The sequence below is a fragment of the Diceros bicornis genome, chromosome 13 (assembly GCF_020826845.1).
Source record: "Diceros bicornis minor isolate mBicDic1 chromosome 13, mDicBic1.mat.cur, whole genome shotgun sequence".
Taxonomy (NCBI): Eukaryota; Metazoa; Chordata; class Mammalia; order Perissodactyla; family Rhinocerotidae; genus Diceros; species Diceros bicornis.
This window is the reverse complement of record NC_080752.1, coordinates 36,333,942-36,359,572: the sequence shown is the minus strand read 5'-3', so window position 1 is coordinate 36,359,572 and position 25,631 is coordinate 36,333,942. Positions and strand designations below refer to the sequence as shown.

General features: G+C 47.6%; 1 protein-coding gene across 3 annotated transcripts; it reads left to right on the top strand.

Moving 5' to 3' along the window:
* The first annotated feature begins 4 nt into the window (after positions 1–4).
* Positions 5–24,372, top strand: EMC1 (ER membrane protein complex subunit 1). 3 transcript variants are annotated; one of them, XM_058553059.1, is made up of 23 exons: positions 5–114; positions 2,444–2,568; positions 3,247–3,312; positions 3,555–3,648; positions 4,493–4,621; positions 5,507–5,633; positions 6,193–6,342; positions 6,647–6,814; positions 7,321–7,392; positions 7,764–7,823; positions 8,436–8,558; positions 9,328–9,424; positions 9,765–9,887; positions 11,556–11,755; positions 11,915–12,064; positions 12,728–12,889; positions 13,244–13,363; positions 15,516–15,653; positions 19,250–19,423; positions 20,022–20,232; positions 21,464–21,548; positions 22,699–22,828; positions 23,009–24,372. In XM_058553059.1, exons 1-23 carry the CDS (start codon positions 20–22, stop codon positions 23,186–23,188), a joined length of 2,979 nt encoding a protein of 992 aa, XP_058409042.1. In that variant the 5' UTR covers positions 5–19; the 3' UTR covers positions 23,189–24,372. The 3 variants fall into 3 exon arrangements, with proteins under 3 accessions (XP_058409042.1, XP_058409043.1, XP_058409041.1); XM_058553060.1 differs by having other exon boundaries at positions 7,761–7,823; positions 9,768–9,887; XM_058553058.1 differs by having other exon boundaries at positions 7,761–7,823.
* The last annotated feature ends 1,259 nt before the right edge of the window (positions 24,373–25,631 follow it).

The following is a 25,631-nucleotide window of genomic DNA, read 5'->3' as shown; positions in this document are numbered from 1 at the left end:
GCGGGACCGGCCTCCCATCATGGCGGCGGCGGCGGCTTCCCGGTTCTGGTTCTGGGCTGCCCTGCTTGTGCCTGCGGCCGCGGTCTACGAAGACCAAGTGGGCAAGTTTGATTGGTGCGTACGTGTGGGGCCTCTTCGGGAAATATGTGGCTATTTTCCCAGCACCTGTCTTCTCTCGGCTAAAGGGAGGGAGGTTATCGTTATCATGTGGCAGAATTGGCTGCGTAACTTGCGGAGCCCAGTGCAGAATGAAAATGTGGGATCTCTCGTTCAAAAATTAAGAGTTTTAAGGTGGCGACAGCACAGCATGCAACCAAGTGTTGGGGGCGCTTCTAAGCCGGTCCTTGTGTAACTATACAGGTCGCAAGCCGATGCAGCCGGCCCTGCTGTTCAGACACGCTCGGGGTTCTGGTCAGAGGTCACTGTTCCCTCCTCCCCCGCCGGGCCCCGCTTCTGTGGCCGTCAGGTTTCTGATCCACTGTGTGTCACAAGTCGACAGCCTGCAGTGAACTCTCATTCCTCCTCGAATTGGCATCTCTTGGGCGTGTGAACAGGGGCTTGGGTTTTATTGAGTCCTAAACTGAGTCCTCTTTCTCCTCCCTTCCAGCTCAGGACAGGGCCGTCCAATACTCACATCAGCCCCTAAGTGCCATTCATTCATTCACTCACTCATTCACCCACTCACTCACTCACCCATCCCTTCCTTAAGTCCCCGGAGTTGGCTTGCTTTTGTTTGAATCTCAATTTTGTGACGTAAAGGTTGTGTGATCTTGGGAAGAGACTTAACCACTCTGTGCCTGGTTCTTTATCTGTAAGATGGGTTTACAAATAGCTCATTACTTCCTACAGTAGCTGTAAGGATGAATGAGATAATTCCTTTAAATTACTTAGCACAATACCTGGCTCCTTGAGTGCAGTCAGTAAATGTTGCTCATTATTACTAATCAGGGAACACGATCCTTCAGAGCCCAGCTCAGCTATCTTCTCCTCTCTGAAGTCTTTTGTGTCTCAGACAAATTGATTGATGTATTTGTTGAGTGCCTGTGGTGGGACAGATGTTCAGATGCTGTGGATACAGAGATGGGAAGGAGCTCAGTCTAGCGGGGCAGATATATAAGTATGTGATATAAGACGGTGTAACAAATGCAACGTAAGTCACGTTTTTAATGATGTGGGAAAATGTGTAGTATGATATGTATATATTACACGTATGCACAATATGTGATATTCCAATTTAACAGAATATTAGGTATATGCAATTTACAAATTGAGAAATAAATAGAAGGAAATACACCAAAACATTAAAAAGTTTATGGTCGTGGTATTTTAGGCATTTTTCATTTTATTTTTTATACTTTTATGTATTTTTCACATTTTCTACAGCGAGCAGGCATTACTTTTATAGTCCAGATAAAGGCAGCACTTAGTTTAAAAGAGAGCATGGGATTTAGAGTCAGAAGGTCTTAGTTTTGTGGTCTAGTTCTGACAGAGATTAGTTGATGTCAGTAGACATTGATTTACTTACCTGTAAAATGAGAGTAATAATGTTTGTTCTACATACTTCAGATTGTTCAGTGCGTACAACGAAAAAGTATGTGAAAATGCAGGTAGAAACTGTCAAATGTCATATAAGCCTGTCTCTCTACCGGGCTTAGTCTTTTCTTTTTTTGAAAAAGTAGAGCAAACAACATCACAACAAGAGAAATTCAGTGTAAACGTCACGTGTGTTTAATTAGCTAGTGGTTGCCGTACTTCTTAATTAAAAAGAATGTGCAAGCACCTCCTGTGTATTTGATAGTATCCATGCAAAGCTAGTATGTTCCATTTATGCTTAGGTAGGAGTGTTGAAAGTGATGGGATATATTCCAAGGAAAATATGAACAATGAGTCAAATGGATCCTGAACATGGTGTGAGCTAGAAAAGGCTGTAGAGAACAAAAGGCCTGACCCGGTCTCTGGAGTTTTGTTGGGAAATTGGCATCATTTTTTCTCCAGAGGTCGTGAAAGTAGAAGGGAAAGTTGGATTGTATGCTCGTTGACAACAGGGTTTGTGTCTCTTCTGTCGCATGTAACGTGAGTGTCTAGTCCCACTATTATCGAATACAGAGAGGACTGTAATGTTTGTTCTAGTGGGATTTAGGCCACGTGCTCTCTTGGGTGTCACTTATCTCGAGCAAAATATGTGCTTGCATTTAGAAGGAAGACTGTCGCGTTTCTTATCTGCTAGGGGGTATTCTCTCTTCTTGTTCCCTTTGCTTCTGACTACATTGCATAGAAATCTTGCTTTTGGTCAGATCTGTTTGTTAACAAACATTTCTCATACGCTCTAAGATAGGTATGATGGTGATAACCTCATGTATTTGTGCAGTTGCCTTTTTCCAAAGTATTTTCTGCAGTGATGGTTTGGGCCCCTTACATTTATTTCCCTGTTCTCTCTCCCCAGGAGACAGCAGTATGTTGGGAAGCTCAAGTTTGCCTCCTTGGAGTTTTCCCCTGGATCCAAGAAGTTGGTTGTGGCCACAGAGAAAAATGTGATTGCAGCATTGAATTCTCGGACCGGGGAGATCTGTGAGTGAACTGTGCAGACGTTAGCTCGAGATGGAATGGCTGACGTAGTGGATCCAGAAGGCCTGTGGCTTGTGACGTCTGCCTGGCTGATTCCCAAATTAGGGATGAGTCGGCCAAAAGAGGGATCTCTTACTGGATTCTGATACCTTTTTTTTTAATGTCTTGTCATCTTTGAATACTTAAGATACTCCTATAACTGGCCTTTGTAGTTTATTCCGTAAGCCCAGGTCTTGAGTGTTCTTGAATAAGATATTGCTGCAAAAAACGCATTGATCAGTTTTGCAGTAAAGATTGGAATATCCTCCGTAAATTACTTACACTGCTTTTATGGATGTTTTCGGGCACTAAAATCATGGAAATGTAATTTGTCACTATTTTTCTGGTGAATTGTATGGATTTTGTTAATTTTGTCATTGTTTATTTATGTTTGATGGTAGTGGGTGGGCAGAGGAAGTACAGGGACCTCAGACTGGGACAGTAGTGGCTCCTGTCAACCCCTCCTCCCCTCATTACCCAGTGAGTGGGAGTGGATCATTGCCAGTTAGTTGTAATCCCTCCCTCCCTTGAAATAAAATTGGACACTGCTGTGCAAATGAAGACCTCTTAAGTTTTCTCCTACCCGTCTTCTTGGCTCCCTCTCTCCGGTTCCTAGTAATGTCTGACTCTCGTGTCTCTTAGTGTGGCGCCATGTTGACAAGGGCACAGCAGAGGGGGCTGTGGACGCCATGCTGCTCTACGGACAGGGTAAGCAGAGTCCGGCTTTGTCTCTGTCATGTTGTCAGCTCCATCTCCCCGCTCCTTGGTTCCTTCCTTTTTACAGGGTCTGGTAGGGAAAGAAGAAGGGGTGTTCCCGGCAGGAAAGGATAGGTATGCAGATAGCTTCTATTTGCTCTCATCCATCAGAGGAGAGGCCACTGCTCATAGGCCCTAGGAGGCTCAGCTGAGTAGTTTGGGAGATGACTTCACTGTGGTCTTTTCTCTTCTAGATGCAATCACTGTGTCCAATGGAGGCCGGATCATGCGTTCCTGGGAGACTAACATCGGGGGCCTGAACTGGGAAATTACCTTGGACAGCGGCAGGTAGAGGGGAAGAAGCTGTGTTTCATCTTGACTTGGTTCAAGGCTGTGCTGGAACGCAGATCTGCGTGGACAGCGACTCCTGGCCTTTTGGCTTTTTCCCCAAGGACCACAACAGAGGCAAAGAGCAGCAAACACCCAGTTTTTGCTGTTCTTGAGGTTATGGAACACGTGTGTTTACTCAGCCAGCACTTATTTTGAGCACCTATTAGATGCAGAGGTCTGTGCTGGGGGCAGCGTGTAGTCTTTACTTGAATGCTTGTCCTAATCTTACGTGACTTGAGAGCTTCGCCATGTTCTAGATATAAGAACATAATATGAAACTTCCAGTGTTTTAATTTTTACATCTAGAGCTACTGTTACATCTTGCTAAAGTTGTTTAAATGATAGGATCGCTTGCCTTAGCTTATACATCTTCTGGTAGTAATTCATTTGGTAAACGCTTGGTGAGCCCCCAGGCAGTGGGAACACACGTGTGAATGCGAGAGAGTTTCTGTCATCCTGGAACTTGTTGTTGGGGGAGGCAGGCATGTAGACCAGTAATGACAGTACTGCCTGATGGGTGCCATGATAGAGAGTTGGCCTGGTTGCTGTGAAGTCCCGGGAGAAGGAGGGAACAACCCTTAGGCGATTCAGGGGGTTTCTGGGAAGCAGTAGCCAAGTGGTTGAAAGTGCAGTCTCAAGTCAGCTAACCAGAGGCGGAACCAGGATTAGGATCCAGACGTGTTTGACTCAAAGCCTATTTTCGTACCTACCAGGCTACAGTGGTGGTGGTGGTCTGGATTGTCTCCTCTAGCCTGAGGCTCTGGGGGCTCTGGGCAGTGCTCACCCCTGTCCCTGTGCTCAGTTTCCAGGCACTTGGGCTGGTGGGCCTGCAGGAGTCAGTGAGGTACATTGCAGTCCTGAAGAAGACCACTCTTGCCCTCCATCACCTCTCCACTGGGCACCTGAAGTGGGTGGAACATCTCCCAGAAAGGTGAGGCTGCCCTCCCACCAGGTGCCGGCTACCTGGCCCTGCTTTCTACAAGCCCCTCTTTCTCCTTGAGGGTGGAAGCATTTGCTTTGATTCAGGCTTACCTTGTGTTGGCGTCCTGGGTAGCCTGTTGGGCTCGCTCAATCTGGGCCTGAACTCCAAGGCCCTGGCTACCTCTGAAGTTTCCTTTGCAGTGAGAAAACTCCAGCTGGTCACTAGAGCCAGTCAAGCCTGGGGCGTGGCACCCGCTCGTGGTCATAGGACTTTGGGCCTTTTGACTTCTAGTTCAAGTCAGACTGAGCCTTTCATTCATTGTAAGATAAGAACAACTCAAGAAGAGCCCAGGGTAGGAGCTGAGTGAGATTTGAGATGGTTTGCAGAGGTCCTGCTGGTGGGAAGCATTGAAGCTGGGAAGGAGCAGGACGGAGGGAGGAAAGGAAAGGATCTGCTCAGACCGTGTGTAGCCATTTTCAGAATTTAAGGCAGGGAACCAAAACTCAAATTCCTACAGGGCCAAGTGCATAGCATCCAGGAGCAAAGCAGGCCCGGGGCGATTGTTGGGAACTGCAGCATGCCTGGCCTACCTCGAGGGGGCAGCCTTGCTCGGCTGGTTGGTGCCCCATGAGAGTGTAGGTAGCCTTACTGTTGCTGCATCTTACTTTTTAAGAAAAGCTAGAAATCTGATTTTTACATGTGAAATCTCACCTCTAGATTTTGACAACCCATTCAAATTTAAAAAAGCAAACAAACTGCGAGCCAAACAAAACCTGTTTAGGGACTGCTAGTTTGTGACATCTGGCTAAGGACCTGGCAGCCTGGTTTTGGAGGAACCCAGAGGACGGTCCTATGGCTAAAGCTGTTGCTCCCTGCTCTTCTTCCCTCTCTTAGTGACAGCATCCATTACCAGATGGTGTATTCCTACGGCTCGGGGGTGGTGTGGGCCCTCGGAGTTGCTCCCTTCAGCCATGTGAACATTGTCAAGTTTAACGTGGAAGATGGAGAGATTGTTCAGCAGGTATGGTCAGGCATCTGCCTCGAGGAGCCTTTTGAATCTGCTCCTTGTGAAAGGAGCAGAGAGAGCCCTTGTTTGGACCAGGGAACTCAGCTGGGTAGATGCAAAACCCATTTGTAGTCCTTGATTCTGGTCACTTGGAGGCTGCCTTCTCCTCGTCAAGCGTTTATTTAAAGCCCTCACGCTTGCACATGGTGTTCTCTTGAGGTGGCTAAGAAAATTGCATAGATCTATTCATTGACTGCAACTATCTTACAAGATAATATTGTAAAATAATGATAGGAAACCACATATGATAAATACAGTAGAGAAATGCTTATCTGAAGTGTCAGGTATTAAAAACAATCTAGTATATTTCTCCAGTAACCATAAATAAAATTGCGATTTTTTTCTAGCTTTGGAGGTCTCTGGAGGCTGGGGGGATGGGAAGAACTCCTTTGGAACCAACCATGAAGAACCTTTGTGCTTAGGCTCCCCAGTGGGATCTGGCATGACGTTGCTGCTGAGCTGAGGGAAGTGTAAAAATCCCCATGGGCCTCCTGTTACAATGTCTTTCCCATAGGTCAGGGTTTCGACTCCCTGGCTGCAAGGTCTCACTGGTGCCTGTGGTGTGGTGGATGAGGCTGTCCTGGTGTGCCTGGACCCGAGCTCACGCTCCCTCCAGACCTTGGCCCTGGAGACAGAGTGGGAGTTGAGGCAGATCCCACTGCAGGTGAGAGGCTAGCGCTGCTTCCCCTGGCCTGAGACATGGCCCTTACCACTTAGAAAAGTCTTTACCCCGGTGTCGCTGCTTCCTTCCTGAGCCTTGGCAGCCGTTGGGAGTTCAGGCCTCTGTCTGAATGAGTGTAAGGGGAAATGGGCTGCTCTCGTTTTTGGAGAACCTGAATGGGAGCTTCTGGAGCCACTGCCGTGGCCTAGTTACGTTCACTGGCAAAGTGGGGCAGAGGATGCAAGCCTGGGACGGATCAGTGACTTCTTGGCTTCCAGCCCTAATCCTCCTCCTTCTTGCCTCCCAGTCTCTCGACTTAGAATTTGCAAGTGAATTCCAACCTCGGGTCCTGCCCACACAGCCCAGCCCGGTGGGTCCTTCTCGGGCCCAGTTCTTCCTGCAGTTGTCCCCAAGCCACTATGCCCTGCTGCACTACCATCATGCGGAGCTGAGTCTGCTCAAAAACTTCCCGCAGGTAACCTAGCAAAATATGGTTTGCTAGGATTCAGGAGGATCTAGCCAAGACATGGAGCTAGAAATCCCTGCTTTTGAAGCTGGAGACCTTTGCTCGAGATAGAAGACATCTTTCCATAGTAGTTTGAGAGGGGTTAACCTTAGAGCAGAAGTGGAATACTTCTTCTGAGAGTCGCGAAGGATCTTTAGAATAAAGCTAGTGCCTTCCTCTGAGTCCGCAGGAAAGTGGGGATGTTAATTAGAGCTTCCCAGTAGATACTGAGAGCAGTGTGGGATTTAGGGTTGACCTGTGCCTGGGTTGGGGGTGGGGGAGAGGCCTGTTTTCCACTGTGGGCCTCCTGGGGCCTCACCACTGGGGCCTCCTCTCAAATGCTCTGGCCAGTATGCTCCGAAGTCGGGAGCACTTTCAACTCCAAAGCCAAGGGCCTTCCTGTAGAGGTGATCCTTGGGAAGGCTGCTGGCTAGTACAGGCCTCATTTGGGAACTGACACCCTGCTTTCCCCCCAGACTGCGCTAGTGAGCTTTGCCACCACCGGGGAGAAGACGGTGGCTGCAGTCATGACCTGTCGGAATGAAGTGGTGAGTACTGAGAATAACGAGCAGCACTTGGGGTTTTCATTCCTCGTCTCTGCCAGGAGCCCTGAGAACCAAAAGCTTGGGCATATTCGCCTGGTCAGTTTGATCCCGGGGGGCAGGAGGCTGTTGAGAAATAAGTTCTCACTTCATCTATAGAGCTCTCTGCACACCTCCTCTGTCCTAGGAATGGGACTCTAATATGACGACCTCACCTTCAACCGGGAACTGTTAAGGGTTGCATCGGCTTTGTGGGCAGGAATGAGATTTGTCTTCTCCGAGGTGCTGAGGAGACACAGAAATGAAAGCTTCATTTTGGTGACTGGGAAGTGACCCTTTGGCTAAATTTTCTCCTGTCCTTCTCCTTTCCCTAGCAGAAACCTGGCAGTTCTGAAGATGGGTCAATGGGGAGCTTTTCGGAGAAGCCTAGTCCACAGGTGGGTGTGGCATTGGGCAGTGTGCCAGACCTGGAGACGCAGGAGGCCACCCAACAAAGGTGGGGGAGCAGCTTGGGATCTGAGCAGGTCTCCTCGAGTTCCCAGGCTCAGGTGGGGTTTTCTGAGTTCTGGAAGTTAAATCGTGTGTCTTTATCGTTTTTAGTTGGGAGATTAGGAAGTAGAAGCCCTAGAATCTGTACTGAACCACTTTTCTCCTTTGGGCCTCAGTTTCCCCCTTTCTTTTGGGATCCCGGCTGGTAGAGCTGAATGGCAATCTGGGCAGTTGCACTGAAGCCGAGTGTGGGGCCCTCCTCAGCTTTTCCCAAGGGCTTTGTGGTCTCCCTTTGTTCAGTCTCACCCTCTTTGGGACGTCTCTGCTACACCACCCTGGCTCCCTCTGAACAAGTGTAGTGCTTGTGATTCCATTTACTTCCTCAGGCACCTTGTTTCTGTCTTGGGATTCAGCTTTCTTTTTTATTTTCCTTTGCATGTATTTCCTCACCTGGCCCGGCTCCTTCTCTACGGTATCCACCCCCCAATTCTTGGACTTCCTTTGCGGGCCTTTGCTCTGGGGGAATCCCTCCAGTTCACCCATGCTGTCTGTACCCCCAGGACTCGCTGGCTTGCTTCAACCAGACCTATACCATTAACCTCTACTTAGTGGAGACGGGTCGGCGGCTGCTTGACACCACGATCACCTTTAGCCTGGAACAGAAGGGCACGCAGCCAGAGCGGGTGAGTCGGAGTCTCTTGTCTTCAGGCTCTGCCCTCTGGGCTTCTCAACATGGGGCTCCCTTTCCTGAGGGCCGAGTGACAGCCATGGGCCTGGAATAGGGCTCTCTGGACGTGGGCCCTAGTTCTTCCTGAGCCACTGACTTGTCTTAAATCCCTGTGAGTAACAGTAAAAGCAGGTACCATTTATGCCAAGTGGTCACTGTGCCAGGCACCATGCTAAGCTTTACGCCCTAATTGATTTAACCATCTCAACGGTCTTGTGAAGTGGTTATTACTGCTCATGTTTCACAAACGAGGAAGCTGTGCCTAGTGAGAATCAGGACTCTGTCCGGGGTCACAGAGCTAGTAAGAGGTCGTTAACTCCACAGCCTGCACTCTTAATCGCTGTCCATCATCGCTTCTGCGCACATTTAGTTGTGTTCTGCAGCCTCTCTGGGCGGTGGCTTCTTCATCTCTAAAATGTAGAGTCTAACCTTGGCCTCCCGCTTGCTTTGTTTTGTGTAATTGGAGCATGATGAATGATGTAGTCCCCGAGAAGTTCTCGAGTTCCCCCAGGGAGAGGTCTGAGCTACAGCCTGGGACTGTTGCGTCGGCTCCTGTGAATACATGTTATATTGGCGTCCGGGTAATGGCTGTGTTGTTTACACATCAAAGAGTGCCATGATCTGGACCTCTCACAGCTCCTGACGCTTTGAATCTTGGGGTCTGGTGCTCTGAGAGGCATTTGGATTCTCGCTGACTGCACTGGTCTTGACTGTTTGGCTTATAGCTGTACATCCAGGTGTTCTTGAAGAAGGATGACTCGGTGGGCTACCGGGCCTTGGTCCAGACAGAGGACCATCTGCTACTTTTCCTGCAGCAGCTGGGTGAGTGGACGTCATTCAACCCATTTTTTTTTTTTCAGGCCTGTCCCTGAGTTCCAGTCAGACTATATTTTTTGGGCTATGGATAGGCTTCTGGGAAAGATTCAAGTGGAGTAGACCCTGAGTATTTTTTCCAGAGCTGTATGTCACCTGCTTTTGAGTAATTCCTTAGCATTCTAGGGTGGGATATAGAATTTTTCTCACTTGATCTATTGAATCCAGCCCCGTGTTCTGCCGTTTCTCTTTCTACACAAGAGTTACGGGGGATCTCTGAGCCACCTAGCAGAGTCCCTTCAGATGATGGGGGAGGCGGGCCTAGCTTTTGTAACCATGGCTTCTATAGCAGGGAAGGTGGTGTTGTGGAGCCGTGAGGAGTCACTGGCAGAGGTGGTGTGCCTAGAGATGGTGGATCTCCCCCTGACTGGGGCACAGGCTGAGCTGGAAGGAGAATTTGGCAAGAAGGCAGGTATGAACCAAAGAGGCTGGCACAGCAGACTTGCTGGAGGGTGCTCTGGGAGTGGGTTTGTTAGTTGGACCACAAAAGATGCTATCTCAGGGTGTCCCTGGCTTCCTGGGTGCAGCCATTTTGTCAGTCTGTTCTGAACTAGCTCTGACCAGTTTCCAATGCGTTTCTGCCCGTGTGGTTTATGTAACCATTCTCTTCTCTGAAAGGAGTGACCTGTGACTCTCTCTGGGGAAAGATCACAAGGAAAAAGAACCTTAACTTAGTATAGTAAGAGCTACACTTGTCTGAGTACCTGAAGTTTGTCCGGCACTGTGTCAGGCACTGTACATCCGTTGTCCCCAAAGCAGCAGCCACACCTTTCAGAGAGACGTGACTGTGCTGATCCAGTTACTGTGGTGATAGCCCAGTGCCCTCTGAAGCCAGCCACAGTCCCAACACCAGGATGAACTCGGGTCACTCCACTCTGAATCAGTCCTGCCTGCCACCTCTCTCCCTTCCGTCCATTCCCCTCGCTATCCAACAGGTGTTTGTTGAGGGCCTACTCTGGGCCAGGCACCATGCTAGGCATTGCAGATTTTCTTAAGCCGAGGATTAATTTGACTTTACTATTTATTTCTGCTGCCTGGATCCAGCAATTCAAGGTAAAATCTGCTTCCTGCTGCCTTGTTGCTTGTTGCCTGCTCACACAGCTAGCTTTTGGTTAATTATTTGTTTTCCTGACTTGCATCAACAAAGTATATACTGTGTGCGTGTGGACTGGGTGCCTATGACTTGTCCTGGTTGTCTCTCACTTCTCTTCCTTGAGCTGAGGTTGATGGAAACTAGGATAAGCAAAGGCACTAGTCCTCTTCAGTGAGCACTTACCATGAACCCCACACTGTGCGAAATCCTGTATGTACATCATGTGGTCTAATCTTTGCAACAGCCCAACGGGTTACATGCCTTTTGACAGATGAGGAAGCAGAAGCCAGAAGGTTAAGTACCTTTCCCAAAGTCACCCAGCTAGTAAGTAATGGAGCTGGGATTTTAATCCAGGTCTGCCAGACCCCAGAGGCCATGCTCCTTACCATGCTACCTTGCTTTGGTGACCAAATCTACTCTATGGAGATTTTGGCCTCATTGACAGAGTCAGGGGTAGAGTGAAGGATTGCCCTGGGAATGGGTTGCAGGTAGGTCTCTTGGGTGCAGGTTAAACAGTTGACAAAGTAGGAATGAAGCAGTGGGAAGTAGAAGTACCTCTTCATGATACACATACATCTGCACCCCTGCACCCCCACACCCTCCTTCTTCTGGTCTTGTCATGGCACCCAGAAGCCTTCCTCTGGCCGTTCTGGATGTGGGGCTGTGGTGGACACATGCACAGCATGGCTGCATCCTGCATGGCTGATCCCTGACCTTTTAGTCTCCTATTCCAAGATTCCAGCAGGTGAAGTACTAAGAGCCAGGTAGGTAGGTTTTAAAGTTCCTGCATGGCTGTACCTGTGTGTGAGGCTGTTGTCATCAGACACAGGACTGCCCCTTGGGCTTGTAGCCTGGGTTGTGGATGACTTGAATGCTCCACAGGAGAGGGAGAGACCCCTCATTAGGAAAAGCAAGTACCTTGTTGCTGGAAACACCTAGTCTGATGAGCAGTGAGCCTCAGCTGCATTACCTTTTCCTTGATGCCAGACGGCTTGCTGGGGATGTTCCTGAAACGCCTCTCCTCCCAGCTCATCCTGCTGCAGGCGTGGACTTCCCACCTCTGGAAGATGTTTTACGATGCCCGGAAGCCCCGAAGTCAGATTAAGAATGAGATCAACATTGACACCCTGGCCAGAGATGAGTTCAACCTCCAGAAGATGATGGTGATGGTAACAGCCTCAGGCAAGGTGAGAGGGGTTTAAGCCCCAGGGACCAAACCTGAGGTTCCGGGAGTGGAAAACAAAAACCCGTTGGTAGGGAATGGCGCTCGTTCTAATTTTCAAGGATAGAATCAGTTCTTTGGTTTGTCTTTCTAGTAGTGAGCCAATTATTTGTTTATCTTGCAGCTTTTTGGCATTGAGAGCAGCTCTGGCACCATCCTGTGGAAACAATATCTCCCCAGCGTCAAGCCAGACTCCTCCTTTAAATTGATGGTCCAGAGGACTACCGCCCATTTCCCCCACCCCCCACAGTGCACCCTCCTGGTAAAGGACAAGGTGAGGCCGGCCACCTCTGATTTGAGCCAGAGTGGGGATGGCTTTTCGGTGTTTTGTAACTTAAATTTCTCCTAGGCCTTTGGAATTCTGTGAGTTAAAGTCAGGTGTTCAGGGGTTAGAGCTCTGTTTCTTCCTGTTTTTTGCCCCAGTGGAGGACCCATCCAGGACTGATGTGGAACTGATTGTAAAGTGGGTGTGATGTCACCAGATCTGTAGTATGCCAGCTCTGCTTCTTCCCAAACAGGCGGCTGTTGGTAGCTGAACGGCTGTTTTCTCTTCTCTAGATGAGGGAGAGCAGGGCACAAAGCTATTTATAGCTCTGCCTCCCAGTTAGACGGCTGTCTGTGGGTTTCTTCTAGTGTTAGTAGAGAGCGGCTTGATGGACACTCTGCGGGATGGCTGCCCCAAGGTTGCTGAATTGGTGCTTGACCTTTTGCTTTGTCCCTCAGCACGTCCAGTTCTCGGTTAGCTTTGCAGCTAGTGGCAGTGTGACTTTTATCCTTTTGACACATTAGCCTCGAGGACCATGCACCTTCAGCCAAGATTTTATTTTCCACAAAGAGGGTGAAGACTAGGGAACCCCTCATAGCTGAGCTTTCCAGATTTATCCTTAGGGTTTGCATCTTTTCATGTCAGTGGAATCTGACAGTTTGTGCATTTCAGGAGACGGGAATGAGTTCTCTCTATGTCTTCAATCCCATTTTTGGGAAGTGGAGTCAGGTGGCTCCCCCAGTGCTGAAGCGCCCCATCTTGCAGTCTCTGCTTCTCCCCGTCATGGATCAAGACTATGCCAAGGTGCTGCTGTTGATAGATGATGAGTACAAGGTAGGGCATCTTCAGAGTGGCTGGAGAACGTCCAAGTGGAGTCAGGTGTGGGGGAGGGGTGGTCAGACAGCAGCTGGTCAACCAGAGATGGGAGCTGTCTGCAGTCAGGACACATTTGGGCTTGAAGGGCAGCTCTAAGCGACTTGATTGCTCTTTCTGCCCTTGTGACAACTCAGGGTCCTAACAGGACTAAATTTAAGCCCTAATTGTGTTCAGTAGACTTTAATTCTTTTTAAGATTTGCTCTTTTATTCTTAAGGCTCTCTTTGATGGGAAACACTAATGAGTCTTGAGCAACTGGGCTCACGATTCCTTTCCCTTTAACTCTTTCCTTGGGCTCTCTGTGGTTTTCAAGGTCACAGCTTTCCCAGCCACTCGGAATGTCTTACGACAGCTACATGAGCTCGCCCCATCCATCTTCTTCTATTTGGTGGATGCAGAACAGGGACGGCTATGTGGATATCGACTTCGAAAGGTAGGGAAGGGGCATCCTGGCAGGACCCTTTGTAGGAGGGATGGGATGTGTTATTTCGCCTAGAAGTGAATTACACTATTTTTTCTATTGTAAACTTAGCATAATCCTAATGTCTGACTCAAAGTCAGTCATTTTCATATTTATTGAGCAGCTACTACATGGCAGGCATAGTTCTAGGTGCTGTGGAAAGAGCAGTGCACCTTAGACAAAGTCTCTGCCCTCATGGAGCTTTCATTCCATGTTCCTTTTCTATAGCAGAGAGAAGGGATGTTCTCCATTCTTGGGAGGGTGGGAGGTGGGAGCGGTGACTGAGTAATAGTCCTTTCTATATGAAGATGATCTTATTGACCCACTTTTGATAGAATGTGTGCTTTGAATTTTATTTCTAGAAATGGGATCGATTTGCTCTAATCCTGACATACTTGAGTCCAACTCTTGCAAATAGTGATACACACTGGTTCTGAAGTCCAGCTCTGAGGTTCAGAAGGGGCTGGCCTTGGCCTTGTTAGCAGGGCTGTGTAGAGGAGTAATTTGCGGTGTGTACGCCCCAGAGGGCCCTTCCATCCTGTTCGTAAGGCCTTCGAAGAGGCACTATAGCATAAAGGTTAGGAGTTTGGACCCCGCTGCCTGGCTGTGAAACCTAGCTTTATCACTTACTAACTTTGTGTCCTTGGGCATCTGACTTCTCTGGTCCTCTGTTTTCTTGTCTGTAAAACAAGATGATAATAGTACCTACTTGGTAGGATTGTGAGGATTCAGGGAGTTAATACATGTAAATCACATAAAGCAATGCTTGGCACATGGTAAATGCCATCTATGTTTTAGTTGTTTTAAAAATGCAGTACCCTTTCCTGACATTTTGTAAGAGCTAACCTTTAGCATAAACAGCACAGGAAATGGTCTACCCAGAAAACACATTCTTTACCCTGTGGGTGAAAAAAAATTGACCTGCTAAGTTGATAAAAAAGGGAGCTGGAAAGAGAGTTCTCTGCCGATAGAGAGGAGTGACCTGGCACGTGAGTGTCAGCAGTCAGTGGAGTCAGAGGATGTCATTGGAGTAATCGACAGAGGGCAGACGAGGGAGGCAAAGCTGACATGGAAAATAAGCCAAGTGTGGTCTGAGAGGCTTTGACCTCCAAGTGAGTTTACTGGTGACTTTATTCTCTGGGGATGTTTTAGTGAATTCTGATGTTTTCACAGGAGCCTTATTTGTTCTTGATAAAAATTTTTATTATTTCAAAAATTTAAATAAGTAATGAATGAATACATTCTCATTGTAAAAGATTAAAACAGAATTGCAAAAGCAAAAATGTGAATGGACCCTTTCAGCCCCATGCCCAGCTGCTTCTCCAGATGGTACGCCTGTCAGTAGTTTGCTGTGCGTCTTCCTGCTGTCCTTTCTGTGTATTTACAGTACTGGATAAACAACTGTTTGGACCACATATCTATGTGGTTTATATATATTTTTTCTTATTGAAATGGAATTGACTATATTTATTAATGTGAAATTTGCTTTTTTAATTTAATATGTTTTCCACTTCATTATTTTGTTAAACCCATTTTTTATTAAAGTATAATGTTGAGAAAATTGCAAAATCATGAGGTTACGGCTCAGTGACCCTTCACAAAAGGAACACCCTTGAGCACGCAGCAGTCAGATCAGGAAGCAGAATGGCACCAGCAACCCAGGAGGTCCTTGTACCCCTTTCCAGTCACTACCCCCCAACCCCAGGGCTCCGTGTAATTCCACAGTATGGACGTATACTTAACCACAAAGATTTGTTTATTGGTTTCTTCGTTTTGAGGTCCCCACCGGCTTAGTAATTCCCTGCTGGCTCAGTGTACAGGCATCTAAGATTTTAGTAATAAGTGGTAAGTTTTCCTTGGCTATCTCCTACCCAGATAAACAATGGGATACTACTGAATATTTCCCTCTTTTTATTGGCTTTGGTGTCTTTCTTAATCAAACCGAGAGTTCCAAAACTTCTTTACAAACTAGGTCCTTATTGCTGTTTTCCTAGGAGCTCTGATCTTGGTGTCTTCCAGCGCAAAGGCCCCAAATAATGAGCTGTAGGACACATTTAGCCACAGCTGTCTCAGGCCTAAGTATACCTTCCTGACTGTAAGTGCTGGCTCTTTTGCTCTGCCCTAGGATCTCACCACGGAGCTGAGTTGGGAGCTGACCGTTCCCGCAGAAGTACAGCGCATCGTGCAGGTGAAGGGGAAGCGCAGCAGCGAGCACGTTCACTCCCAGGGCCGTGTCATGGGGGACCGCAGCGTGCTCTACAAGGTCCGGCACGGCAGGCTGGCAGAGGGTGGAAATGCGAGCGTTGACTCCTTGCTCTAGGATTTGGTAGATACATGACCTTGAGCAAGTCATTTAATCCCTTTGTGCCTTAATTTATTGGCTGTGAAATGGACATGATATGCCCTCTCCTAGGGTTGTTGTGATGATCCCATGAGATACCCATGCTTAGCATAGTGCCTGGCGTGTGGCCACTCCCCAAAAGATGTTAGCTGTTATTATCATCATTAGTGGTAGTACTGATAGAACTTCAGTTACTATACTGATACTACCAGTATCAGTACTGGTAGTACTGATAAACCTTAGTTAACCCATCAGAAACTCCGTCTGTGTGATCCGTCACTCTAGTTATTGGTAAAAGGAGGGAGACGGACAGGTGATTAGTGGGCTGCAAAACTGTCCTGTGAGAGAACGTAATCACTGTAGTAGTGAACATTAATTGCACCCTCTGGCGGAGCAGAGACTGAGTTGGAGGGGATTGTAATAGAACAGGGTAACATGACCAAGGAACTCAACAGGGAAGCTGCTTCACTAAGCAGGAGGCAGCACCACCAAGGGCAGGCCTCCAGTCGGGCTGTCCAGGTTCAGACTGGGCTCCACTGCAGACTAGGTGTTCCTCGTGGGTGGTATGCTTAGGCTTCCTGAACGTCCACTTTCACCCATGTGATGGGGCTAGTAGGACCTACATCACAGGATTGTTTTGAAGGTGAATGATAACATGTAACGTGATTAGAACGGTGCCTGCCACACAGTTCACATTATTATTAGTGCTATGGACTTGAAATCTTGATAGATGGGTACCTTCCATGTGGCTGCAGTCAGCTTTACTTGTTCAGGATGACCTTTCAAATTTACCTTTATAAGGTAAAATTTACTAGAATACTTATCTTTTCATATATTGAAAGGAATAGTGGTTAGGAGTAGGATTTTTGGATTTATATTCATTATACAAATTTTTTAGGTTTTTCTTTGTGTGTGTGTAAGGAAGATAGGCCCTGAGCTAACATCTGCCAATCCTCCTCTTTTTTTTTGCTGAGGAAGACTGGCCCTGGGCTAACATCCGTGCCCATCTTTCTCCACTTTATATGGGACGCTGCCACAGCATGGCTTGACAAACGGTGCGTCCGTGCGCGCCCGGGATCCGAACCAGCAAACCCCGGGCTGCCACAGCGGAGCGCACGCACTTAACCGCTTGCGCCACCGGGCTGGCCCCTAGGTTTTTTTTTTTTTTAATAGACTTTTTTTTTCCATTGGCTTAGTTTTAGATTTACAGAAAAGCTGCAAAGATAGCACATAGAATTCCCATATAGCCCTTACCTAGTTTCCTCTGGGGACTATAGTACGTCTGTCTAAACTGAGAAACCAACGTTGGTACAAGACTGTTAACTCCAGATGTTGTTGGATTTCACCAGTTTTTCCACATGTCCTTTTCTGTCGCAGGATCTAGTCCAGGATCTCACATGGTATTTGGTTGTCAGGTCTCTTTAGTTTCGTCTGGTCTTTGACAGTTTTTCAGCCTTTCTTTGTTTTCCATGACCTTGATAGTTTTGAAGAGTTCTAGTCAGGTAGTAGAATGTCACTCAATTTTGGTTTGTCTGATGTTTTTCTCATGGTTAAACTGTGGTTATGGGGTTTTGGAAGGAACATCACAGAGGTGAAGCAGCAATTTCTTTTTGAATGCCAGCTGGATGCCAGACACTCTTTTGGACCATAGGCTACATCAGTGAACAAAACAGACAAGGTTTCCTGTCCTCAGGAGGCTCTGGTTGTATTTGGGAGAGGCTAATTAGAAAATAAATGGGTCAATCCTATAGCATATTAGAGGGTGACCAGTTCTGTAGAAAGATGGCAAGCCAAGGATAGGGAAGGGAGTGCTGGACTTGGAAGGGGTGTAATTTTAACAAGGGCTGGTAAGAAGGATTTCATTGAGAAAGTGACACTTAGTGAAACTTGAAGGAGTGAGGAAATGAGTCGTCTGATATCTAGGGGAAGAGACTTCCAGACAGAAAGCCAGAGCATGCCGGAAGTCTTTTAGAAACAGCAAGGAGAATAGTGTGACTCAACAGGCTGTGTGAGGAGGAGTCACACTGCTGAAGTCAGAGAAGTGATGGGGCCTGATCACAGGCCATCGCTCTGGCCTTAGAGTGAGATGAAGAGCCACTGGGAAGTTATGAGCAGAGAAGTGACATAAATGGCCGAGGTTTAACAGATTCATTCGGCCTGCTATGTTGAGACTACACTGTAGAGGGCCAAGGAGGAGAGCAGGCAGACCAGTTAGGCTGTCGTAATCCAGGTGAGATGATGGTGGCTTGACCTGGGTTGGCAGCAGTGGGGGTGGTGAGAAGGGATCAGATTCTGGATACTGTTTTTTTTTTTTTTTTGTGAGGAAGACCAGCCCTGTGCAAACATCCAATGCCAATCCTCCTCTTTTTTGCTGAGGAAGACTGGCCCTGGGCTAACATCCGTGCCCGTCTTCCTCCATGTTATATGGGACGCTGCCACAGCATGGCTTGCCAAGCGGTGCGTCGGTCCGCGCTGGAATCCAAACCGGCGAACCCCGGGCCGCCGAGCAGAGCACGAGCGCTTAACCGCTTGCGCCACCAGGCCGGCCCCCTGGATACTTTTGAAGGTAGAGCCAATAGGATATGTTGATAGATGGGATGTTTGTGTTTGTGTTAGAGAGAAAGGAGTCAGGGATGACTCGGGTTCCAGGTGTAGACACTGATGCGTGGGGAGGCCTGAGGGAAGCAGGTTTTAAAGGGGTAAAAGAGGAGTTCAGTCAAAGAGGAGTTCAGTCTGGGGCACATTCCAATTTGAGATGCGACATACAAGAAGAGGTACTGAGATGGCAGCCTGTTAGGTCTGGAGTTCAGGGAGAGGTCTGGCCTGGGTGTGTAAACTTAGGCATTGCCACTCCCACAGGTGGTGTGAAAGCCACGAGTGTGGCTGAGGCCCCCGTGAGAGCGAGTGTAGATAGGAGTGCCTGGGAGACTGGGGAGATGAGGAGGAACTTGCAGAAGAGACTGAGAAGGAGTGGTCGCTAAGGCAGAGAGAAACCAGGGAGCAGGTGTCCTGGACGCCAAGTGGAGAAAGTGTGTCAAGAATGGCGTGGTCACATGGTACTAGTAGGTAAAGGAAGGTGAGGACTGAGACTTGTCCACAATTCAGCGATAGGGAGGGCACTGGTGGAGGGAATGAGCAATGCTGGAGCAGTGTCCTCAGGTCAGTGAGTGGACGGACCTGGATCGTATCTTAAGTTACCATTTGCTGTGTCTATGACTTGAGTAAATTGGTCAACTACTTGAAGGCTTTGCTCATCTGTAATATGTGGATAATAGCTACTTTGCAAGGCTGTTGACAGGATTCAATGCAAGGCGCCTGGCATGGCCCCCAGCCCTCAGTGGACACTAAACAAACAGAGTGATGGCAAACTCTAAACAGGAAGCTCTTCTAACCAGAAAAGCTGATTCCTCTGCCAGGGCAGAGCTGCAGGTCTGCCTCACCGCCCAGGGCTCCTGGTGGAGTGGAGCTCATGATTTGCCGTCGTGGTTCTGAAGTAGCTTTTCTCTCCTTCTCCCCAGAGCCTGAACCCCAACCTGCTGGCAGTGGTGACAGAGAGCACAGATGTGCACCATGAGCGCACCTTCATCGGCATCTTCCTCGTGGATGGTGTTACCGGACGCATCATCCATTCGTCTGTGCAGAGGAAAGCCAAGGGCCCCGTCCACATCGTGCACTCAGAGAACTGGGTGGTGGTAAGGAGTGGCAGATACACTTGTGTCACCACCAGGGACATGACAAGCTCACGCATGTATGGCTGGTCTCCCTGCATCGTAAATCCTTTTCTTGCCTCTTGTTCCAGAAACCAGTTGCTGCTTTGTGTTTTCCTAGGATCCAGAACCTCTGGTTGGCAGCAGAGGGGCTGGTTAGGGGGCTAGGCTCAGGAATCAGACTGCTGAGGTTTGGTCCCAGCTCTTGTGTTTCCTGGCTGTACACCCTTGAACTAGTTATTTCAGCTCTCTGTTGCATTACCTGTGAAGTAGGGTAGTAAGAGTGTCCTCTAGTTCAGCGTAGAACAGTGCCTGGCACATGGTGAGCACGCAGATGTTAGCTGTTATTATTGCTGACTTCTAAGTGCCTTGAGAATTCCTTTGTCTTATGGTGAACTTTGGAGAGCCTGATAAAAGTACCTTGCAAGTTATTAAACTTGGTCTCCAGGAAGAAAACTGGGGAACTGGGTGGTTTCCTTCCTTCCTAGATGGGAGCTCTGTGGCGAAGTGTCTTCTCAGGTAATTTCCCCTTTCCGGTTGAACCAGCAGCCGAGTCCTGAGCTGCCACCTCTTCTCTCTGCAGTACCAGTACTGGAACACCAAGGCCCGGCGCAATGAGTTTACTGTACTGGAGCTCTACGAGGGCACCGAGCAATACAATGCCACCGCCTTCAGCTCCCTGGACCGTCCCCAGCTGCCCCAGGTCCTTCAGCAGTCCTACATCTTCCCCTCCTCCATCAGCGCCATGGAAGCCACCATCACTGAGCGGGGCATCACCAGCCGACACCTGCTTAGTGAGTGACGAGGGGAGGGTCTCTGGGGTGACCAGGTTCCCTTAGGCAGCCACACTGAAGGACAGGGCTGGGGATGCATTGCCAGCAGAGCCCTGTTTGACCACGGCAAGGGAAGGTTAGTGAGGAGGGCTTTACTTCAGCAGAACAAGTTCCTTAGTTCCGCTTTGCCACCCATAAAGATGACACATCTCTCTTAGTCCTCATTTCTGATGAACCACTTCACTTCTCAGTTGTGTCTTTTCACCTCGCTCAGAAAATTGAGCCTTGGGGCTGGCCCAGTGTGGAATGGTTAAGTTCGCGCATTCCGCTTCAGTGGCCTGGGGTTCATGGTTTCAGATCCTGGGCGCATACCTACTCACCGCTCATCAAGCTATGTTGAGGTGGCGTCCCACATAGAAGAACTAGAAGGACATACAACTAGGATATACAACTATGTACTGGGGCTTTAGGGAGAAAAAAGAAAAAGAGGAAGATTGGCAACTAGTGTTAGCTCAGGGCCAATCTTCCTAAAAAAAAAAACAAAGAAAATTGAGCCCTGATACCATTCCTAACATAGATAGTCTGTGCTGATGGGCTGCAGAAACTAGCAAGGTTTAGGGTCTCATCCGTATATGGTCAAGTTCAGGACTTAGTGATTGTTCAACAGGCTGCTCAGCGTAGTGATTTTACCACGGCATTTGGGGCTCTCAGCTTTGACAGGCACCTGGTATTGCTATTTTGTTCTCAAATGTGAGGGGAACAGCCCTCTCGGCAGTTTCCCAAGTTTATTCCCCACCGTCCCTGAAAGCAGCGGGCTCTCATGTTGCCTGGTCCTTGGGCCCTCCCCGGCCTCCCTGCTGCAGCCTCGCACACGGCTTGTGTTGGCTGAGAACAAGGAGACTCACTTGGTTGGGGCAGGTATTGGAGGGAAAGGAGAGGGATGAAGAGATCCAAGTGGCCTTCCATGCTCTTCTCTTTCATCGTTATCCATTTTTTGATTTCTAGAATTTTATTTTCTGATGTCTCAGAATGATATGTGAAGAAACCAGTATCTTCAAAAGTGGGAACCTTCATTCAGACCTTTGCATGTTATTAGATTATTGTTTTTGGCCATTTAAGGGAGCCTCATTGACCCATTTTTTGATTTTAAGTTCTATTTTAAATTTCTGTGATAATGGCATTTTTGTAACTAGCTGTAATCTGGGGTGGAATTGCTGTGAACATTCACTTCTGTTGACATCTTTCTGTGCAGTTGGGCTACCTTCTGGAGCAATTCTTTCCCTTCCTAAGGCCTTGCTGGATCCCCGCCGTCCTGAGATTCCAACGGAACAAAGCAGGTGGGACCCTTGCTGGCAGTGCTGAAGGCTCTGACCTTAAGAAACTTAAGATGTTGATTAAGTTTGGTCCTTGGTCTCTGTGTGTTGTCCTGCTGTGCTCGGGGCTAGAGATGTAGCGGTGAACAAGTCTGACAGACACCTCTGCCCTCATGGAGCTTCCATTCTGGTCGGGGAGATGACATGGACAATAAATAAGATAAACAAGTGAAATAATACTGTGTTAGGTACTCAAATGCTGAGCAGAAAAAATAAAAAAGGGACAGGGGCTATGAAGGGTTGAGGGGTACGTGGGGGTGAAATTGGAGAGGGTGGCCTGGGAAAGCCCCTCTGAAAAGGTGACTGTTGAGTAAAGACCTGAGGGAGGTAAGAAGCTAGCCTTGTGGATATCCGAGGGAGAACTTTCCAGGCAGAGAGAACAGCCAGTGCAACAGTGCACATCCCCTGAGATCATGTCTGGTGAGTTAGAGGGAGGGCAGGAGGCCACTGGCTGGAGCAGCCAGTCGTGGGGACACCAGGAAATGAGGTAGTGGGGGGTAATGGGGGAGGTAATGGGGACTGGATCATGTGGGGAAGCCAATAGCTTGTCACTGTTGGTATTCATTTTTGTATTTCTAGCCATCATCTCTGCATATTTTCTCACCTCCATCCTGAATTCTGTTCCCTTGGGTGTGAGGAACTGTGGGCAGGGCAGAAGACAGTAGATCTGTCCTTGCACATGAGGAAAGGAGGAGTATGGTCTGGAAAGAGATGGGAGGTTAAAGCTGGGGAACACTTGGATGTGGTAGGGTTGTCAGAGGAGTGTGGACTGGGGCACTCTGGAGGGAAGAGCAGGAACTGGCCTAGTGGCTTAATGTTTTGGTTTTAAAATGGCCCTGACTTTCCTCCTCTAGTGTGAAATACTGGTTGTCTGTTATTTTTTTTAGATTTAGAAGATAGGAATCCAGATCTGTCTTACTCTCTGCACAGCTTTCTTTCTTGCAGCCCTTCCTAACATTCAGCTGCTAAATTTTTAACTACCTAATACAAGTAGACCTTGAAGGAAGATTTGAGGCTAGATGTGTGGCCTGGAAACCTCCCTGGACTCAGACAGGGCAGCCAAGAGATCCCCTTACAGCCCTTGTGAGTGCCGGTCCTGGCTGATGTTTTGCAGAGAGGAGAACCTAATCCCGTATTCTCCAGATGTACAGATACACGCAGAGCGATTCATCAACTACAACCAGACGGTTTCTCGAATGAGAGGTATCTACACAGCCCCCTCAGGCCTGGAGTCCACTTGTTTGGTGAGTCGAGCCCACAGCCCAGCCCGTGTCACCTTCTCAGCCACCCTGGGTGACAGCTGCTCTTTGTTTCACCCTTGGGAAAACAGCTCGAGGATTCCATTTCCTTTCTTACTGGAGTTTGAGGTTGTGGCAGATCACTGGCTGCCTTTCTTAGGATTTCTCCTTCCCTCTGCCTTCCAGGTCGTGGCCTATGGTTTGGACATTTACCAAACTCGAGTCTACCCATCCAAACAGTTTGATGTCCTGAAGGACGACTATGACTATGTGTTAATCAGCAGTGTCCTCTTTGGCCTGGTTTTTGCCACCATGATCACTAAGAGACTGGCACAGGTGAAACTCCTGAATCGTGCCTGGCGGTGAAGCCCAAGAGCCACTGCCAGAGGGCGGGGCCGAGGGGACGGAGGGTCAGGTGAGAAGCTCCAGCTGAGTTTGACAGGTTGGTGAGAACGTGTTGGGCACTCACTTCGGTTAACGTTGTGGAGAAGGTGGACTCTCATGGAGACTCCTTTTGGGATACGTCTGCTGCAGCGTCGTCGGGGGACGGAGGCCGAACTCACTCTCTCTGCCGAGAATCTCTAAGCGTCTTGATGAACTTTCCCCTGAAGTCCAAAGGCCACTGCCCTGTTACCTTTCTTTGCCCATCCATGAATGTTGTTGTTGTTGTTGTTTTATAAGACCTCCAACAGATTTTTCTCTTTTGTGTGGCCTGTTTAAATTGCTTTTGGTTTACCTTCTGTTTCCCAGGTTTCTCTTTAGAAATCCTTCAGACTGTTTCCCTGCCTCATGCTTCAAAGTTGGGAGGGAACTCTTTTTGACAACTCCACCTGATAGGTGCATTTGCTGTTTTACATTGGGGAGAAAGAAGATCCATCCTTAGCTGAGGTTTGAGGACTGATCCAGCTGCTTATGGCTTCTCTCCGACATAACTTAGGGCTGAGGAATCTCTGTGTGGTGTCAAGTGTATTTTATTGAAGCCTCCAGTTTCATGCTCGCATTCATCAGGTAGGGCCACTCAGTCTTTGTTGCAGTTTGTCAGAAGCTGAGTGTATAATAGCATCTTGGTTTGTGGGTCAGTGCCTGTACTATTCACCTGAGATGTGTCTGAGCTGAGGCCTCGTTTGTACTACTGAATTGTCTGATGCTTGAGCTCACCCACTGGCTGGCCTAGCCATCTTATAACCTCGTTAAAGAAAGTCGTTCTTGTTTAAGAACCTCATTATTTATTTTTAGTTTTAGAAATAACATGTGGGTCACTATATCTCTCTTAAAACGAGCAGATTTTAAATCTTACTGATCTTTAAAAAAGAGGGGAGAGAAAGGGCCGGGGTGGGAAGCTGCATCGTGTGGAGTAGCATGCTGGTTGGCTGGGCTCTTGTCGCTGCTACAGATTAGGAAATCCTAAAGGTTTCCCTTGTTTATTGATTTGGGGAATGATGGGGTTTTTCTTTACTGTGAAGAATGAAATGTACAGAGAGAGACCTTCTCTAGCCCTTTGGGGAGAGAGGTACATGCAAGTGTCTAAATAAAGCGAGTGATGAATGACACTGTTTTAAGTCCTTTTTTATGGTTTAGGAACATCACTTTGAGGCTACGTTTGCATTAGAGGGGACAAAAAGCAGTGTGGAAATGGAGCGAGTGTATTTCAATCAGGAAGCATGCCAATTTAATCCTATAACAGTTGTGTTATTTAAAAACATAATTTTTTATCTTTCTGTGGTCAGATGCTGGTGGTAGATTATGGCAGAGAAGGAAGAAAAATGAGAATAATTTTACTTTAGTAATAAGATTGTGAAATTGATCTCAGTGAATGAATGAACATATAAGCATCTCCAGAAAATACAGGGATCTCTTCACCCTGACTCAAGGCATATTTTGCTCAAAGTGACCTGGGAGAAGAGAGTAAGTATGAGTTAAAAAAAATTCTGCCCTAGTTTTGAGAAAGCCTGCCTGGAATTTGAGTGTCCTGTATAAATATGTGCAAGCTGCATCATTAGCTTTTGCCTTGCTCTCTGTTCTGCTTGCACGGCCCAATAAATTTGTTAGATTCTAGTTTTCATTTACCTATGAGTGTGCCAGCATCTGAGAGAACAAGCTAATGGGAGGAAAGTTATCTGCCCTTGTGTAAAATTCCCTGTATTTTGGGTTTAATCATTACTATTTTGCTGAAGGTTACCTCAAAGCAGGTGCTTAAAATAGCTAGAGCTAATGGTGTGGTCGAATCTAAGTCGTCTTAGTCCTCAGCCTTTCTTAATCTTCAAGCAGCCTCTACCTATGGCTTTGAAACTATTTCCTCTCAATGCTCTCATCTCTCGTGTTGTAGTCTTCTTTTTCTGTGCACATCCCTTGAGCCATCTGTTCCCCCTATTTTCATTAATTAGGTTAATTTTGGAGCCCCCTGCAATGTTTCACTTAAAAAAGTAGATTCTTCAGTATTTTTGATGTCATTTCTTAATTAGTTGTCAACATACAAGATCTTTTCTTGTAAAATTTTGCAGCTAAATAGTATTTAGTGATTCTCAGTCCCTGTTGGGAATAATGTAAAATAGTTTGTGTCTTTAATTTATGATTTTTCCTTAGCCTTTGACTCTGGGCAGGAATCAACTATTAGGTAACATGCATGAATTACATACAGAATTGCAGTTATAACAGAAATTCAGGGTAAGAACCTTTTTTTAATTTTGAGAGGTGACATAATGTTTTTGGAAGGGGGGTTAAACACTAATGTATTATGCCCCACCTACCCTTTTCTTAAATTGTAACTTAGTGATTTAAAACCTCTTTTGGAAAAGGTTGATACCTGCTC